Source organism: Metarhizium acridum (assembly GCF_019434415.1).
Source record: "Metarhizium acridum strain ARSEF 324 chromosome Unknown scaffold_579, whole genome shotgun sequence".
In the NCBI taxonomy this organism is placed as follows: domain Eukaryota; kingdom Fungi; phylum Ascomycota; class Sordariomycetes; order Hypocreales; family Clavicipitaceae; genus Metarhizium; species Metarhizium acridum.
Window position 1 is genome coordinate 513926 of NW_027094047.1, and position 17491 is coordinate 531416.

Consider the following 17491-nt stretch of genomic DNA (forward strand, 5'->3'; position numbering starts at 1 on the left):
AGCTATCCGAATTTCTGAAGAGAAAATGGAAAAACTTTGATTTTAGCAAAGACTTGCCAACAATTTATAGTAGTCATGGACCACATGCGCAGGCTTTGAATGCGTTCGGTCGGCATTTGACTTGGTTTCCTATATTTGGCCTATTGCTGACTTCCATGTAGAAGGCTTCGCACATTTTTCGGCAAGCACAATTGAGTTACAAGTTAACTTACAAGTAAAGAGCGGAAAACCAAACTCAACTCACGTTGGTTTCTAAGTTTTAGTTGTGGCCTAACTCATGAGTTACTGGTTGGGTTGATGAATGTTGAGATATATTCTCCAGCTCAACCGGATTCGTCCCGTCTGCCCCTAACTCAACCCAACCTGTCCCATCTTCCACTAGCTCACGCCGGTCTATGGAATCAAGTCCGGGGTATGGGGCTGCAGGATTATACGCCACATCTGTGTTAGGAGTCGGTTGAGTGTTTGGCTGTGCCAAAGAATACCGCGGTGCCTGCCCCTTCTTGCGATAATGAATCGCGAATATGGGAGCAAAACAAAGCAAAGCACCAAAAATAACACCGCCAACGACACTCCCGGCGAGGGCACCTGGACTTATGTTGCTGTTTGTAGGACTTGTGGGAGTAGGAATCCCACCCAGCCCGGTTAGTCTCGGAAGTCCTGGCCAGGCACTTGTGGCATCGGCCGTCGTGAAGTAGCATGACTCGGTGATTGCAGAAGCCGTGGTGCAGAGCGGCATCCATGTGAATCCTCCTTCGAATCGCTGCGTAAGGCAATATATAGCCGCTGAGTGTTTGGGATCAGTGACGGGGCTTCCTTATTAAAGTTAGTTGCATAAATGGCTTTTATGCGGAAACAGGGTTTTACCAAAAGGCGTAACTCCCTCCTTTACCACATTGGGAACTGGAAGTAAGCCCGGGCAGATAATTGCAACAAGTCGTCCGCCAGTCGCAGGTATCCCCAGTACAGCAACCGACGCCATAGATATCGGTGTTGAATTTGCAGGTATAACCGCTGGGACACGTCACAGCAGAGGTTCGGTCCTTGAACCCGCATAGTTCAGGGCTTTGTGATGCTTCCGCTCGTGGGTCAATCACTGGTGCACTCGTTAAATAGTGCATGGTAGTTGAGATTAATTCCCCAGCCATGGCCTTGGATAGCATTGACCTGCCGCAGGAGTTCGAGATGGATCGTTCATAGGAAAAGGTAGGCCCTAATGGAAATGCCTGTCAGGATCTTGCTTTATGAAGGCTATAATCGTTTGAATGGTATGTGGCAGAGATTGAGCCAGAAAAGGTGATTAGCCCCTTTTCTTTCAGAAAGGGACACGGAGACATCTACTACATGCGTATAAAGTTGCCTGTCTTGGGCGAGGGCAACCAGCGACCCCGCTTGAGCCACACAGGATGGGTGCGCAAGACAAGATGCAGATTCTTTGCAAGGTAGAATTGTGGCTTGTAAGTAACTTCCCGCTTAAGCCTTTCTATAAAACGCGACGAATCATATGCCCTGAGGAAGCAAAGCCTTCTCTACGCGTCGCCCCAAAAGTTCACCAGTGGCTAATCGACCGACAGACCCAGACCAGCCTGTCGGTCTGGCTGGGGTCTATCGTGGCTCTAGATCAGTCGGTCTAGTAGGACTCCCTGTACAGAGCAAGCTCGGTCTGTCTACTCTTGCCTTGGTTGAGTTTCATGAACATTGGCGATATAAAAGAGAGGGTCAACCTATTCGCCTTATAGAACCTCGACGGCTTGAGAGGTATCAAAAGGAGGGCTTCCTGATGGCTTAAGCACACAGAGTAAGGAAGGGGCTTTAGGAGCCGTTGAACCATGTCAGAAGCAGCCGTTAGAGTGTACAGTATATAGTGTTATTAGACATACTAGGGTCTCAAGATTATGCCCTTCATGATATGAATACCTTAAAGTTAGGTCTTTAAGTATGGAGCCCGAAAGAGACCCTCCACGCCTGGGATGGTTAAAATTGAGTCACATTAGCCAGCTTGGGCCATTAGGCAGAGGACAGGGGACGAGACCAAGACAGTCGGACATTCACTATTCAGAGGCAACAGAAAATCACATTACCAAGATATGCCTCCAAGTTTGTGAATTCCATATGTTCGCTGGTTTATAAACATGGATAATTAAGCTCAGTATTTGAAATACACAAGTGAGACATGGTCGTGCACCACAACGGGCTAGGCAAACGCCTGATGGTGATAATTTCTTTCTGTAGATGAAACATGGCAATCATAACGGCAGTTTACATAGCAATCATGACTGTGTATAGTAGTCGTAGTTGCCGCTGGAAAGCACCTAGATTATTTAGGGTTTGCAAATACAAGACTGAATGCCCCGAAATAAGACTGATGAAAGTCTCATACCGTTCTTGCCAGGAGGTTTAATCCAAGTGATAAGACCGGGTTGAGAACCCCGTCTCTGCCAGCAGGGCCGCCTATACACCTGATGAGGCTGATGCTACACAAGACGGTAAACGCATGCGTCTGGCGCCCTCTGCTCTCAGAACCTCTGCTCTCAGAAGAGGGATAACCGGTTTTATCAAGTCCAAGGGCCGCTTGCACAACGCTGTTGATAGAATTTCAGCTCTGCCCATTATCATGTCGAAAGGAAATAGCGCACTGGCAGACGGAGAACTATAAAGCGCATTAAGTATAAGCCGTTTCTTCTATATATATAAAATAGTCTCCTAAGCCCTTTTGCTTCAAGCCCTCTATCGAGCCCTTGTCGCATTCCTTGGCAAGGCCGCGCCAGTAGCAGCTTGTAACTGCTCAATCTGTTCTAAAAACGGTCATCTATTGATTTATGTTTTCAGAACCGACATTCAGCATATCCACGGTTGGGAAACCCTGTGAAACTATCGCTTCGCGTCCAAAACTCGTGATCACAAGTTCTGCGGAGATTGCGGTACAAGCATCGGCATCGATTTCATGGGTAGTAATGAAAAGGGGGATATTATTGCCATTAATGTGAGATTTCTGGTCTATAAGCATACCTCCTCTGCCTGATATACTTCGGTATTGGGCCAAGAGACAAGAAAATACTTCGTAAATTGCGCTCGAGAGGAAACGCTAACAGGATTACAAGCGCGAATCGTCCAGGGGATTGACATTACGAAACTAAATGTGTATTCCGCCGACGGGAAATCCCATCAGCCGGAATACAATGGGGAGTATATTTAGGTTATGAAAACTAGAGTGCTAGTATAGGGAAATGAGTCTCAAATCCGATTCCATCTCTTTGTCCTACGTTTATTGGTTCTGGATGGCGCGCCAACTGGGCCGCTGGTGTGCGTGAAGCAGCCCTATCCAGACCGGACCTATTTGAAGTATTCCTCAGCGTCAGTTCCCATCAGTGCCTGAAATCTGCCAAGCAAGTCTAGCCGCCAACTCAACAAATCCTGCAACATGACGATGCCGCCGTCCCCAGACCAACGGACGCACATCCTGATGCCGCGAGAGCCATCATCGCTCAACGCGGCGGTTTCCAAATATTTTTGCCGAAAAATAATACAAAAATTGGCGAGGGTTTGGCAACCTTTGTTTTGTAGGTTCACTCTCCAAGGCATTTCTACCCTTCAAGGAGCACGAGTTTGACAAGATGATCAGCATGGACGTTCTTAGTGCTATATTCACACCAAGCAACATGCTAGATTCCCCACGACACAGTCGCTCAGCTTGAGTACATGGCGTTTCTAGACACGGTTTGCAGGGACGGAGCAAATTCCGACTTTCCCTGCGCAAACCAACTTCTCGAATGCATCATACGAATCAAGCAGGTACGACTCCTCGGTCAGAGAGTCATGGCAGATGGCCCCGGTCCAGTCTGGATGCGGCGTGTTCGCAGATATTCTACCGCATCGCATCATTTGATGCTGCAGGCTGGGCTCTCTTGGTTACTCGAGCTCGGTTCCTCCTCTGAGTCCTCTCCACCATCTTTGTCCCCTGAGCTTCAGGATGCTCGCCCAAATGGACCAGCCGGGCTCGTGGTGCCACACGCCACGATTCAAGCTGATTTGGGTACCGGGCATGGAAGTTGATCCAAGAGTTGTGATGACGCACGAGCAGACGTTTATTTGCGCGTCATTGCAAAGACTGTGCTATTACCTCGGTGCTCTGGGCCCGTTGGATGCCAGACGGCCGTTGAAGCCAGTGTTGGGCAGCACGAGACGTGGGATTGTCGACTAATTGTGCCAGGTCTGCGCTATGTGTTTTGTTTCTGATGGTGCAGTTGAAAGAGGGCCCAATGCCTTGTTTCTTGTAGGATAGACGTTGCGTTTGGTGCGACAGATGGACATCAACTAATAGGCCCAATAACAGAATGCGCTCGTGCAGCGCTAGTCTCCAGGACCTATTCCGAAGCCTAGACTACTGACCTTGACAATGTGCGCGACGGCGATGAGGTATGATGCAAGTTCTCCCTTGTGTTGCAAAAAAGAAAGCCTGCAGTGTCATGGCAGCCAAAAAAAAGAATGTGTGCGGCCATCGGGAGTCGAACCCGAGTCGGCTGAATGGAAATCAGCCATGCTAACCGTTACACCATGGCCGCTGCTACGGTGGGATGACGAAATGACGCGCTAATCCACGTCTCCTTCTTGTCGCAATCTTGCGGATCGCGCTTCGTCTTGATGATTTATTTTTAAACACAGCTCCCCTCCCTTAATTTTTTCTCCCCAACCCCCTTCAGTGAAGAATTTGAAAAATAAAATAAAATCATAATAATAATAATGATAGTAAAATCATAAGAAATAGCTCGCAATGACATGGATCATGATACTCCTGTTCCTGAACCCTGTCAATGCGGTGGGGCTTTTGCAACATTCAAGAGAAACGCCGTGTTGGCTGCGTCCCGTCTTCTTGAATCATTTTCCTCAACCTCAACTTCAATCAGCTCAGGTCCAGCTGCAAACATGTCGCCAGTGGCCGACAGCCCTCCCGTGAAGTATGGCATCCTCCTGTTCCCTGGGTTCCAGGCGCTGGACGCCTTTGGGCCCATTGACATCCTCAACATGCTGTCGCAAACCGCACCCGTCCACTTCTCCATCATAGCAGCCACCCTAGAGCCCGTGTCGACCAAAGTCGAGCCTACGAGCCCTACCGTCGGGCAGTCTGTCGTCCCTACGCACTCATTGGACAACGCGCCCGAGGACCTGGAAGTGCTCCTCGTCCCCGGTGGTGGAGGAACCCGACAGCTGGAGTCGACAGAGCCGCTGGTTGCCTTTCTGCGGGCCACGTACCCAAAGCTCAGGTATCTGTTGACTGTGTGTACGGGAAGCTCGCTGGCGGCAAGGGCGGGTCTGCTGGAGGGGAAGAAGGCTACTACGAATAAGCTTGCGTACAAATGGGTATGATTTCTTCGTTTTGTCTCGAACACAAGAGTACGCGGATGACGTTGACACAAAATGGCACCCTAGGTTGTGAGTCTCGATGACAAGGTCGATTGGGTTGCCAAGGCCAGATGGGTCACGGATGGTAATATCTGGACCTCGTCGGGCATCTCTGCGGGAATCGACATGATGTACGCCTTTGTTAGTGAGATATATGGGCCGGACGTGGCGGGCGATATTGCTCGAAGGTCCGAGTATATCCGCAACACGGACTCGGCTGACGACCCCTTTGCGTCTCTGGTGTAAGATTTGTACATTTGGACAGCGCGTTTTTGGTGGTGGAGGGAATATATGTATGGCCACCACTCGGGACATGGAATAGAAGTTCTTCTAGGATAGCAGAGATTGCCTTGGACAAGAACAAATGTCACACCTTGGGGGCTGACCACCTCAGCCGCAGCGTCATTTTTCCAGCCTCGCAGCCCATCCGATCGGACCGGACAACAACCGAGTACTAATTAATTAACTACCTACAATTTTTGAACGACTTGACCAGATTTGCGTCAGTCAGTCACACCTAGCCCACGTAGTATCCAGATCAGGCAGCTATCCTGCTGCATGTCTTGCACAAAAACATGGCAAAACAGTACTCCGTGATACAAGGTCCTGGCCGCTAGGGTCACCGGCGATGGTTCAGGTTGGCAGTGTGCAGGGTTTCTCGGTTTGCCGCTCCTGGACGTCGTATTCCGACGGTTGGCTAGTTGGTTGGTTGGTAAGCGTCGATACAAGCAGACTACTCCGTAGGGGGTTTGTCATCCCGGAGTATCTCGGACTATTTCGCGCGACGTGGACCGCCGAGGCAAGGAGGATGAGGGGCTTGATTGTACACGCAGAATACAATGCCATTTATTACGGAGCACCTCAGCTGAGACGGTCATGGGGGCCCGGTTCAGAGGATGAGGCCAAGATGCCGAGTTCGGCTCCACATTCCAAAACGGGTCAAACTGGTCCTGGGGGATGAATGGGGTTGAGGTTGTGCGGCAGGATCAAAGTGGAAGAGACAGATGACCATGTATCTCCGTGTGACAACACAAGACGGGGGTCGAAACGGCACTGGCGGTTGCAAAAAAGAACCAAAAAAAAAAAACCCCCCCAAAAATAAAGACATCAAGAGGTGCAACTCGGGCACAAAGCTGCGTGCGTATTTCGCCTCGACTAAACCCAGCATTTGCATGCGCAGGACTGGCAGTGACAACGTGACTGTCGGATGACGTGGTTACAGTGGGGTGGCTGGCTGGGACGGCCCGTTGGGCGCTGGGATTTATAGCGGGCACAGGCCCCAGCAGCGCCCCCCCAGCAGCGCCCGGCTCCCCCCCGGCCAGCAGCACCCCCCGGAGGCCTATAATTACCACCGCCGTCAATCATGTTCAGCCGCCTGAGCCGATCACTGATCTTATCTGATCAGCCGACTTGCATGCTCCCACCAGGTGTCCAGCTGCCCATGCCAGGTGCCTTGTCAATGTACAGTCAAGTCACCGGTCACTGCAAGTCACTTTGCTCGCCTCGCTCGCCTCGCTCACGTCGGCCACACACTGGTCACATTGTCTGTTGCTCACCCCCGGCCCTTCTCCTGATTACTAGATCTTGTGTCCTTCTTTTTTTGATTCCTTTGCGTCCTGCTTGCCTTCCCTCCTCCAGCCATGAGTTGCAAACGCCCTGCGCCATTTCCTCGGACCCGTGAACCATCCATCATCCATCGTGCAAGCCAAGGCCGTGACTGCGGCCTGTTGCCGACATCCGACTGAGACAAAATGTCGCGCTCAGCATCTCAAACACCGCTGTTCGGCCGTATCTCCCAGCCGGGTCGTGAGCCGTCATCCTATCTCTCCCGAAGCTCCGAACATGTTCACGAACGGACATCCCTTCTGCCATCCCAGCCTGATGCCGGCCGAGTCCGAAGCCGTGCCCCTGGTGTGGCACGGATGGAAATAGTGGCATCGCAACTTACGACTGCAGAGCGAGCTTGGCTGTTCTTTGGCATATTCCTCGTCGGGTATGCATATGGTCTCGAGAGCCAAGTCCGTTCAACCTACCAACCTTACGCTACCTCTTCCTTCTCCCTACACTCGTACCTGTCCACCATCAATGTGCTCCGAAGCGTCATTGCCGTGGCCGTACAGCCGACAGCTGCCAAAATCGCAGATATATTTGGCCGGTTTGAAATCGTAGTGGCCTCTACCCTCTGCTACGTCGTCGGCATGGCCATCGAGTCCACCGCCTCCTCGGTGTATGCCTTCTGCGCCGGCGCCATCGTCTACCAGGTCGGATATACTTGCATCGTGTTGCTGCTCGAGGTCCTTGTTGCCGACTTTTCATCTATGCGAGCCCGCGTGTTCTTCAGCTACATACCTGCTTTGCCCTTTGTCATCAACACCTGGATTAGCGGCAACGTGACGTCTGCCGTCTTGGCCGTGACCACTTGGCGATGGGGTATTGGCATGTGGTGCATCATTTATCCCATTTGCTCCTTGCCCCTTATCACCACCTTGTACAAGATTGACCGCCGGGTCTCGCTGCCGAAACACGGTGCGCCCAAGAACTTCCGTGACAGATGGAACTTTCTTGGGTTCGGAAAGTCGACAAAGGGGCTCGCGGACCAGCTCGATGTCGTTGGACTTGTCACCATGGTTGGTGGGTTCAGTTTTATACTCGCGCCCGTCTCCATTATTGGAACTACGACCGAGCACTGGAGGAACCCGTATGTTATTTCGTCACTTGGCATGGGCTTCGTCCTTGTACCGATATTCATCATTTGGGAACGCCGCGGTGCCAAGACGCCCCTTGTGCCTTTCCACCTTTTGGCCGATCGCGGTGTCTGGTCTGCCCTCGCTGTCCGAAGCTTGCTGAACTTTGCCTGGTACGTCCAGGGCAACTACTTGTACACGGTTCTCATCGTGGCGTTCGACTTCTCCATCGGCACGGCGACCCGCATTCTATCCTTTTATTCCTTCTTTGGTGTTATAAGCGGCGTCATCGTGGGCCTCGTGGTCTACCGAGTTCGACGACTGAAAGCCATCATTGTCGGAGGCACGGTTCTGTTTACCATTGCCTTTGTCGTCCTTTATAACTTCCCCGGGGGCGCGACGGCTCGTTCGCACGCGGGTATGATTAGCGGGCAAGTTCTCATGGGTCTTGCCAGCGGTCTCTTTGCCTACCCAACACAGGCATCTATCCAGGCGTCGGCGACTCGCGACCACGTTGCGATCCTGACCGGCTTGTACCTGTCTTTTTACAACGTCGGCAGCGCCTTTGGCACCTGTTTAGCTGGCGCCATCTGGAGCCAAGCCCTGTATCCCACGCTTAAGCAGAACCTGGCCTTTCAGCCAAACGAGACGCTTGCACGGGACATTTATAAATCACCATTTCCCATTGTGGCACAGTACCCCGTTGGCACGGAAATTCGAAGCGCCATTATCGAAAGCTACAAGTCAGTACAGCTGTTGCTCTGCACGGCAGGACTGTGTCTGTGCATACCAATGATTGCGTTTGCCTTGGCACTGAGGAACCCCAAGCTTTCGGAGCAGCAGGTGCAAGAGGACGTACTGGAGACAGACGATGAGAATACACGATAGATTACTGGACATGACTATACACTTAGCGAACATGATGTGTTTATTGCGGATTTACCTGGGTGAACTGGGATTAGAATGGGATTAGTATGCGTGATTGGGTTGTCGCGGCCGGATCCTGATACCCTGTGAAGAATAAGAACATGGCGAGGGCATTTTATTTACGACTTGGGAACTGGTTTGAACATGGCAGACGGAATACGGAGTACAAGTTTTGCTTGTCTGCAGGTGTGAAGCGGAGTGACAATGACTGTGATGCTAGCAGGCAGGATTGGTGTCTGGTGCCTGGCTCTCATACTTGGTACACCTCCCTGCGTGGTCAATGGTCATGCAAGAGTGAGATGTGATGATTGAATCCCTGCGAATCTGCCCGTGCGGACCTGCGCATTCATGTGCCACATAAGTGATGCATGCATTCGGTAATCGCCCTGCGCGGCACTGCAGATGTCTGAGTTCGGATGTCTTGCTGTTCCTGACCCGCCTCGACGCCAAAGACTGATTGTCGCAGCCACATGCCTGGCTGGCGGCCCAAGCAGTCAGCGCTGAATGCACCAGCCACCACCGACCAGACCACTTGAGCACCCAACAAACATTAGGTACCTAGGTGCCCCGTACCAGACATGGACCTCCACCTCCATGCCCCAGCGGCATCGGACCGCGGCACGTGTGATGGGATTGTAAATTCAAAAAAACGACCGGGGGCGATCTTGGCCACATTTCGGCCGTCGGCCGTCAACTTATTTCATTGCCGTCCGCGGTCCATCAGTCATCTTGGCCCAACGACCACCACCACCAGGAGGCACCATGGCGTCACTACCACAGGATCCCGCGAACCCGGAGAAGAAGAAGAGCCCCAGCGCTCTGCGGTCAATTCTGGCGGGCTCGACTGCTGGAGCCATCGAGATTGGTATGCTGCCCAATTTCCCAGACTACATCTTGGTCACCAACGGCGTACTAATTAATACTCTGGTTTTAGCCATTACATATCCTGCGGAATGTATGTCGTAGGCCCTCGAATTCGTTTCGGCGAGTCAAACAGCCACGATACTAACGCGCGCAGTCGCCAAGACCAGATCGCAGCTGAATAGGCGGTTGGCCGAGGGTCAGAAATTGCCCTGGCCGCCGTTTGGAAAGCAATGGTACGCAGGGTGCACCACACTCATCATTGGCAACTCGGCCAAGGCTGGCATTCGTACGTTTGCCCAAAGTTTCTCCCATCCCTCGCGGTGCCGTCTGGTGCTAATAGCCCGCCGTGTGTGATTTCAGGCTTCGTCGCATTCGACCAGTACAAGAGGATGCTCGCCGACGCTGACGGAAAACTATCTGGTCCGCGAACCGTCCTCGCCGGCTTTGGAGCTGGTGTCACAGAATCACTGCTGGCTGTGACACCGACGGAGAGCATCAAGACCACCCTGTACGTTTTTTGCTCCGCGTGCAACATGCACCCTCCTCTTTGCCAAACCTACCTGCTAACGGGCGACCCCTCCTTTCATTCCCCAGTATCGACGACAAAAAGTCTCCCAAACCCCGAATGCGCGGCTTCCTCCACGCCGTCCCCATCATTGCGCGCGAACGTGGCATCCGCGGCTTCTTCCAGGGCTTCGTGCCGACGACGGCTCGCCAGGCCGCCAACAGTGCCACCCGCTTCGGCTCGTACACCTTTCTCAAGCAAATGGCCGAATCGTACACGGCGCCCGGGGAGAAGCTCGGTGCCGTGGGCACCTTTGCCATGGGCGGCCTCGCAGGGCTGGTGACGGTGTTTGTCACGCAGCCCTTGGATACCATCAAGACGCGTATGCAGAGCATCGAGGCCCGTCAGCAGTACGGGAATACCCTCCGCTGCGCGACCATGATCTTCAAGCAGGAGGGTGTCTTGACCTTTTGGAGTGGTGCTTTGCCTAGGCTGGCGAGATTGGTCCTGAGTGGCGGCATTGTCTTTACCATGTATGAGAAGAGCATGGACTTGTTCAACAGGTTGGATCCGGAAATGAAGTACATCTGAGCTTCTGGTGGGATTGGGGCCGGGGTTTGGGCGTTTTGTAGCGGAGTGTGGACATCTCACGATGCAGTGGTAGACTTCAAAAAGAGCTATATAGACCATTGGGATAATACACGATGCAAATATTCTTTTTCTAGCGTTTGCTATGCTACACAAATATCGTACAGTCAGCCTCTCATGGCATGGAGGGGGTGTCGTGTTCCCCTTTCCCTTTAATTTCGAACCCTCATGGGATATCCAGGAGCCCAATCCTGAATTCCTTGGTACATTACATCTATCGAAGCGGAGCAACACCAATTCACAATCGGCTCGAAAAAGCCATTATTGAAGTCGAATCATTCCGGATAGTCGTTTGCCTAATCGTTCCAGCCACGTCCTTCTCGGCGCCTCCTCAATCTCCCGTACTAGATCTTGGAAATAGGTCGGCTGGCTCTTTGGTTCCAGCATTGGCCCCTTGAGCTTATACTGTATCGTAACATCAGTATCAAATGATGCACGCAAGTAAAGTGTATCCGGATATGTGGTCACATAATCGCATTTGTTGGCGAGTGGCGGACCAACGTACCCTATTGTTAAACTTGTCTTGCACAAGGAACTGAAGAGCTCTCGCCTTCAAAGTTTCCTCCGCCTCCATGGCAGGGTTGTAGTTCTTGTAGCGCTCTTCGACGGCTGCTTTAAGGATGTCTTGGAGTTGGTAATCGGGCCGGAGGTCTTGCTTAGGCCATTTTGCAAAGGCGTCGGCGTAGATGCGGCGCTGAGTGGTGATTAGCTGGGGTTAGAAAATTGAGCTTGGGCATCGCATGGCGCATGGCGCATGTCAGAGGAAGTCAACGTGGAGCTTACCGCTATTGAGCGCGACATGGCTGTCGGCTGGTGGTGAGGTACTGGTAATGATAAGGTGCTGGTGATGCTGTTTTTATGTCGTCACGACTCTGTCTGGGCCAACTCATGACTTACGTAATTGAGATGGCCTGTTCGGGTGGATCGGATCTCCACTCGAGCGCCCAAGGGGATACATGCGGGGCCTGCATAATGTATTTTGCTTAAGGTTCACACTGTCTGTTATGTGATACTTCCGCCATCTGTACAGTATCAATCCCGGGTCCCTCGATTGGTTGATGCGGCCATTCGCATCTCGATTTTAGTGGCCGTAGCGGGTGTTCTAGGGGCTTCCACTGCTGCCACCAGCGCTCAGCGCTTAACTCCGCACTTGACTGTTCTTTAGTTGCCTGGCATTAGTGGTCTGGTTTAGCTGGCGAAGTCTGCTCTGTCCTTGATCAGTCTGGTCCGGTTCTTCAACACTCAGAGCAGGGCGGTATCCTTCATCCCATTCAATCCACTGCTAGTTCATTCCTTGGAATACCTTTGTACGATTTTCTTTCCCTTACTTCCCTACTCGTGCGCCAAATCTCTCGAGTTTGTCAGCCGCCCTCTGCTCTTGCACCGCGCAAGGCGTTATCCCTGACTCGTGCTCCGCCTCCCCTCGTTTGATTACGTGCGTGGCAGCGATCCCTGACGCCCGATCAGCAACTCTTCCCTTTCAACCCTCAGTCGCCGCTGTCATCGCAGCATCAGTCACAATGCCTGGTTCCGGAAGATACGAACGGGTTAGTGATTTTTCTGCCGTTTGGTCCCATCTTCCTGGCGCTTTATATCCCGAAGAGCATTACGTGCTAACTGCCTGCGATAGGTTAATGAACACGATGACGACGACCTTCAATCATCTCACGAACCGAAACCTTTGCACCCGATCCCCAACTCCCCGCCGCCGTCATTCCATTCACGAGCCTCTTCTCTGACTCGACGAAATCGTGTTGACCCGGACCTGGAAGATGCCTTTGACGATGAGGATGCTAGTGAAGATGAAGCCGACGATAGACAACGACTTGTGAGGCAGAATACCACGCCTTCCACCACCCATTTGCCCCCCATCGATCATGGGCCGTCATCTCCCCAGCCAGCGGCAGCACAATCAAACTCGTCATCGGGCTCACGACCGCGAGTCGTTGGAGGCGGTGTCGGCACCGACGGTGTTTTCGCAAACATGTCGGCACGACCTGAGAGATCGGACTCTGAGAAGGAGGAACAACCACCGGTAAGATTCTAGCCAGCGCATGACGTGTTTGCTCCTCTACTAATTTCCCCCCATAGTCATATGAACAAGCCGCCGCCGACGCTGCGCCGCCATACTGGGAAACAACTATTCTGGCACCTGGCCTGGGCGGTCTGGATGAAGTCTATGTTGACGGAATGCCTGTTGGCTCAGTATTCTCCTTCATATGGAACGGCATGATATCGACCTCTTTCCAGCTCGTTGGATTCCTGCTCACGTACCTACTTCACTCGACACATGCCGCCAAAAATGGATCACGCGCCGGTCTTGGAATTACACTGATACAATATGGTTTCTACATGAAGGACTCTGGAAGCGGCGATGCCCCAGTCATGAGTGGCCCTGACGGCTATGCCGCTCCGCCGGATCCAAACTCTCACGACTTTAACGCAGGCGATGTCACAGATGGCGGTTCGACGACGATTACTGGAAGCGAGTGGATGGGATATGTACTGATGGTAGTAGGATGGTTTATCCTTATCAAGAGTGTGGCTGAATTTCTGAAGGCTCGAAGACATGAGCAACTAGTGCTACAGAGCCCCGATCGAGGACTGGCTGTGCCGATTGTTGCTGAGGGAGAGAGCCCCGAACGAGTGGTATAGGAGTCGAGTGTTCAAGCACCCTGACGATTCATACCTATCAGGTGTATATATGATGGCGATTGGATTCCCCAAGTATACTTCGAGAGATGGGAATTCGCGGACCTGGATAAGCGTCTGGCATTTCTTTTCGGCGTTGCTGCTATTCTGCGCTGTTTTTTTTTTTTTTTTTTTTTTGGCTGGGATTGCACTGGGCTAATGTTGAACCAAGCCGAGGCGGAGCACGCACTTCTCTCTTCTTTTCGTTGAATAGCAAAAAAAATAGCAACTGCAGCTTGGAATAGACTTCGTTTATTTTAATGCACAGCTTCTTGTGTCACCATGCGGTTTATTGTTGGTGCGATCGCTTGACCTGCGAGCCAAGACGGCGATGGACGGCTGTTAACATCTTGGTGATAATAACACCTTGAGGTACGCGGCTCAAAGTCATGTTTATTGCCATATTCTAACATGGGCAAATGTGTACACCATGGCTGGAACATGATGTCAAGTTGAGACGTAGACCTACATCGAGGAACTCGCTCCGTCCAAATCCGCGGGGCAATTGTCGACGGTTCAAACGTTCAATACAGGTGGAGCCACTTCTCGGATAGCTTCCAGAAATTAAGCGTGGGCGGCCCCGCACCGGCTCTCTCATACAAATAATGGTTCAAGCTTCAGTTTGCCACCTGGATATCCCAGCTACACACCTTGTAATAAAGTCATCCTAGCCTTCCCGTATTCTAAACATTCTTGAAAATACCCTTTGATCGTAACAAACCCCTGATCTTTTTTCCAGGATATTCGATTGTGGAGGATTTCCTCGTTCATACTATCCTGCCGAACCAGACTAACAGCTCCTCAAACGACATCACGCAGCCTGGCCACGTCGATAATAGCTACTCGGTCTCACCCCCGGGCCTGCATGCTCTTTGCCAAATTTCTGCAACCACTTGCATCTATCCCTTTTATCCGCCAAAACTACAGCATGGCGTGGCGGTGCTCTGGGGGTTCAAATGAACAGCTCATCGAGAACCTGTGGCGATCGGGCCTGATTACAGACCCGCGCGCCAAGGAGGCTTTCCTCAAGGTATGGTAACCGCGTACATTTCCTCTCGAACCCACTCCATGCCGAGTGCATACGCTCACCTTGTCTTGCTTTCATTTGGGAAACAGGTCGACAGAGCTCACTACGCCCCCCACTCCCCCTACGAAGACTCGCCGCAGTACATCGGCCATGAGGCAACCATTTCTGCACCACACATGCATGCCATGGCCATGGAGAACCTGCTCCACTACCTCACGCCCTCTGCGGCCTCCCCGGCTCCCCGAGTCCTTGACATCGGCTCCGGATCGGGCTACCTGACGCACCTCTTCGCCGAACTCGTTGGCGAAAGGGGTCTTGTAGTTGGGCTGGAGCACATCCCCGCACTGCGCCAGATTGGCGAGGAGAACATGCGCAAGAGCACCGAGGGCATGAAGCTGCTGGACTCTGGAAAGGTCAAGTTCAGAGTTGGCGACGGGAGATTGGGGCTCAAGGAGCCCGCGAGACGTGGCGAGGAGGCGCACGGGACAGACTGGGACGTGATTCATGTCGGTGCCAGCGCAAAGGAGCTGCACCAGGCGTTGCTGGACCAGTTGAAGGCACCAGGGTGGTGAGTTTTTTTTTTTTTTTTGGGACCGATTCTGACGACTGACAATTCGCAGCATGTTTATCCCTATTGACGACGACCCCAGTGGCGTGATGCAATCTGTTTGGCGCATTTCCAAAGACAAGGAGGGCAAGGTGACCAAGAAGAATATCTGTGGTGTTCGCTATGTCAAGTTGACGGATCCCCCGACATAATCTGGCCCGCCTTACGGGGTCGGGGGGTACTATTTGAGCTTTTGGGCTTTGTATTACGGGAATATTTTTTTCTTTCTTTGCGGAAAGTCTGTGTCACATGGGATGGAGGTTTGTCACATTACGACGAAATTGGAAATTGAGAGTAAACACTAAAACTCGTCAACTCTACTAGTATACGAACTTGCCAGCGCTGTCTCATGTGCTCTCCTTTTTTGTGCACCTCATCCAATGCCATAACCCACCTATACCGAACGTCATGAAATTTCATCATAAGAAATGCAGATAGGGAAAAAAAAAGAGCAAAACAATGTACGCCACCAGGGCAAAACTGTCACCGCTTCTACTTTTCAGGACTCGGACTCGGAAACCGACGTTCAAGACATGCCCATGGCGAGAACAAGAGCCGCCATGCCCAGGACTATCGTGATGGCACTCACAGGTTGAGACGGGCCCTCGCTGACAATGACCGAGTGGCTAGGGCTGCTGGGGTTGCTGTCGGCAGCAGTAGCCCGAGCAGCGTTGGACGAAAGCGGAGGAGGCGTCTCCGTCTCCGGGCATTCGCGCCCCCTGCAGGGGCCGGATGGATGAGACGCAGAGGGCTCGTCCCCTCCGTGTCTAGCAGTAGGTGTGGGAGGAAGAGGGGCCGTGTCGTTCGAGTAGGCCACTCCGCCCCTTGATTCGGCCGCCGACGAAGTAGGTTCCCTGAAGGATGCCGCGTGAGGCTCTTCGGTTCTGGTCCCGGCGGCATTGGCAGTTTCGGCGGGGTGCGTGGCAGTCGTCCGGAGAGCCGTGGGCGTGGGATCTCCAGCAGCAGCGCCAGGCTTGTCAGTAAGACGGGTCACGGAGGCGTTTGGGCCGGCCGGCTCCGTGGGAACACGCTTGTAGAGGTTGTACAGCTGCTCTCCGTCTGCTGGGCTCGGCCCGCCGCAGTGTCCTGCCTTGTCGTCGCCCGGCTTGCAGGCCTTGGGGCACCTCGAGTCGTCGGTCACGCCGTACTTGGGGGCGGCGCGGGACACGGGGTCCTCGCAGTAGCAGCCGTTGACGCCGGCCGCGGCGTAGGAGCCGTTCTTGCCACAGGCCTGCTGGCACTGGGCGGCGGTGAAGGAATCGCCCAGATCCATCTTGACTGGGAAATCGCAGGCCTTGGCCTGTACGCAGCCGACGTATTGGAAGCCGTCGGACGCATACCTGGCTTGGGCGGAGGCGCTGGCGGCCATGAGACCGGTGACTAGGAGCGTGTGCATCATTTTTGGCTTTTTTATGCGGGGAGTTCTTTTAGCAAGTTGAGAGAAGCACTGTATGATGGGACTCTTCTGCCCGGACCGCGTTGCGTGATCCGGAGGAAAGTGACGAGTGAGCGTTGAAAGACCTTTTGGGCAAGGGAAAAAAGAGAACCAAGAATGAATGGGGAATCGTTCAAGTCGAATCAAAATTTGAAGACACTGTTACTAGGGTGGGATGAAGCGTTGGTGAAGAGTGTTGCTGTTGTCGATGGAGGAATACGGATAGGCAAGGACATCGTATTATATCCCTCAAAGCACCGCCATTTACTGAATGCCACAGCTACCTGAAACACTTGAAGCTATTCACGAGCCCGTCCAAGGCATGTAGCCGACGTCACATACAAATTCAAGGTAGGTCGCGGCCGATGAGCGCTGAAGGGGGGAAAAGGGGGCGTTGGAATGCAGCTGCAATTTACACTGGCGTTGGCAGTAGTAGACTTGGACTTGTGCGAGCCGTCAGGGACTGGAAGTAGCCCTTGTACCGCCTCTAGACAGGTATTTCGGCTTCTAAGACAGCGTTCCAGAGACAGGCGCCAAGAGGGCGGAAAGGCTTTGTGTGGTGGGTGAGTAGTTGAGTGGTGTCTGAGACATTTTGACGCGATGCCGTGGCCGCGTCGCGAAATTTCCTTGAGTACTTCGTAGCAGGAGGCTGGATATCAGTGTAGCGGGATGGAATCTTGGCCAGTGCCTTCATTTTTGCATG

At 52.7% G+C, this 17491-nt stretch overlaps 8 protein-coding genes and 1 non-coding gene across 11 annotated transcripts; 6 read left to right on the forward strand and 3 right to left on the reverse strand.

The window, feature by feature from the left end:
• Nucleotides 1–3699: 3699 nt before the first annotated feature.
• On the forward strand, nucleotides 3700–4053 carry J3458_021437 (uncharacterized protein; the record flags this gene model as incomplete). Its single annotated transcript, XM_066122624.1, has 1 exon — nucleotides 3700–4053. One exon carries the CDS (start codon nucleotides 3700–3702, stop codon nucleotides 4051–4053), a length of 354 nt encoding a protein of 117 aa, XP_065972382.1.
• A 437-nt stretch (nucleotides 4054–4490) lies between these two features.
• J3458_021438 lies at nucleotides 4491–4562 on the reverse strand. The gene has a single exon. It is a non-coding gene; the product is annotated as a tRNA-Gly (tRNA).
• Nucleotides 4563–4923: 361 nt separating this feature from the next.
• Nucleotides 4924–5646, forward strand: J3458_021439 (uncharacterized protein; the record flags this gene model as incomplete). The annotated part of the gene is made up of 2 exons (XM_007817825.1): nucleotides 4924–5358; nucleotides 5428–5646. The coding sequence occupies 2 exons, from the start codon at nucleotides 4924–4926 to the stop codon at nucleotides 5644–5646; spliced, it is 654 nt and encodes a 217-aa protein (XP_007816016.1).
• A 1505-nt stretch (nucleotides 5647–7151) lies between these two features.
• Nucleotides 7152–8972, forward strand: SIT1_3 (ferrioxamine B transporter; the record flags this gene model as incomplete). The annotated part of the gene is made up of 1 exon (XM_007817826.2): nucleotides 7152–8972. The coding sequence occupies one exon, from the start codon at nucleotides 7152–7154 to the stop codon at nucleotides 8970–8972; it is 1821 nt and encodes a 606-aa protein (XP_007816017.2).
• Nucleotides 8973–9773: 801 nt separating this feature from the next.
• J3458_021441 (uncharacterized protein) lies at nucleotides 9774–10971 on the forward strand (the record flags this gene model as incomplete). Its single annotated transcript, XM_066122625.1, has 5 exons — nucleotides 9774–9876; nucleotides 9946–9966; nucleotides 10030–10161; nucleotides 10236–10383; nucleotides 10470–10971. The coding sequence occupies 5 exons, from the start codon at nucleotides 9774–9776 to the stop codon at nucleotides 10969–10971; spliced, it is 906 nt and encodes a 301-aa protein (XP_065972383.1).
• A 111-nt stretch (nucleotides 10972–11082) lies between these two features.
• On the reverse strand, nucleotides 11083–11881 carry J3458_021442 (uncharacterized protein). 2 transcript variants are annotated; one of them, XM_066122626.1, is made up of 3 exons: nucleotides 11812–11881; nucleotides 11534–11722; nucleotides 11083–11433 (listed from the first exon to the last, which is right to left on the reverse strand). In XM_066122626.1, exons 1-3 carry the CDS (start codon nucleotides 11827–11829, stop codon nucleotides 11290–11292), a joined length of 351 nt encoding a protein of 116 aa, XP_065972384.1. In that variant the 5' UTR covers nucleotides 11830–11881; the 3' UTR covers nucleotides 11083–11289. The 2 variants fall into 2 exon arrangements, with proteins under 2 accessions (XP_065972384.1, XP_065972385.1); XM_066122627.1 differs by having other exon boundaries at nucleotides 11083–11722.
• Nucleotides 11882–12187: 306 nt separating this feature from the next.
• J3458_021443 (uncharacterized protein) lies at nucleotides 12188–14143 on the forward strand. Its single transcript, XM_007817829.2, has 3 exons — nucleotides 12188–12575; nucleotides 12659–13063; nucleotides 13120–14143. The coding sequence occupies exons 1-3, from the start codon at nucleotides 12549–12551 to the stop codon at nucleotides 13681–13683; spliced, it is 996 nt and encodes a 331-aa protein (XP_007816020.1). The 5' UTR covers nucleotides 12188–12548; the 3' UTR covers nucleotides 13684–14143.
• A 151-nt stretch (nucleotides 14144–14294) lies between these two features.
• J3458_021444 (uncharacterized protein) lies at nucleotides 14295–16317 on the forward strand. Of its 2 annotated transcripts, XM_007817830.2 has the most exons (3): nucleotides 14295–14749; nucleotides 14836–15314; nucleotides 15367–16317. In XM_007817830.2, exons 1-3 carry the CDS (start codon nucleotides 14585–14587, stop codon nucleotides 15503–15505), a joined length of 783 nt encoding a protein of 260 aa, XP_007816021.2. In that variant the 5' UTR covers nucleotides 14295–14584; the 3' UTR covers nucleotides 15506–16317. The 2 variants fall into 2 exon arrangements, with proteins under 2 accessions (XP_007816021.2, XP_065972386.1); XM_066122628.1 differs by having other exon boundaries at nucleotides 14377–14749; nucleotides 14836–15699.
• J3458_021445 (uncharacterized protein) lies at nucleotides 15880–16752 on the reverse strand (the record flags this gene model as incomplete). Its single annotated transcript, XM_007817831.1, has 1 exon — nucleotides 15880–16752. The coding sequence occupies one exon, from the start codon at nucleotides 16750–16752 to the stop codon at nucleotides 15880–15882; it is 873 nt and encodes a 290-aa protein (XP_007816022.1).
• Nucleotides 16753–17491: the final 739 nt, after the last annotated feature.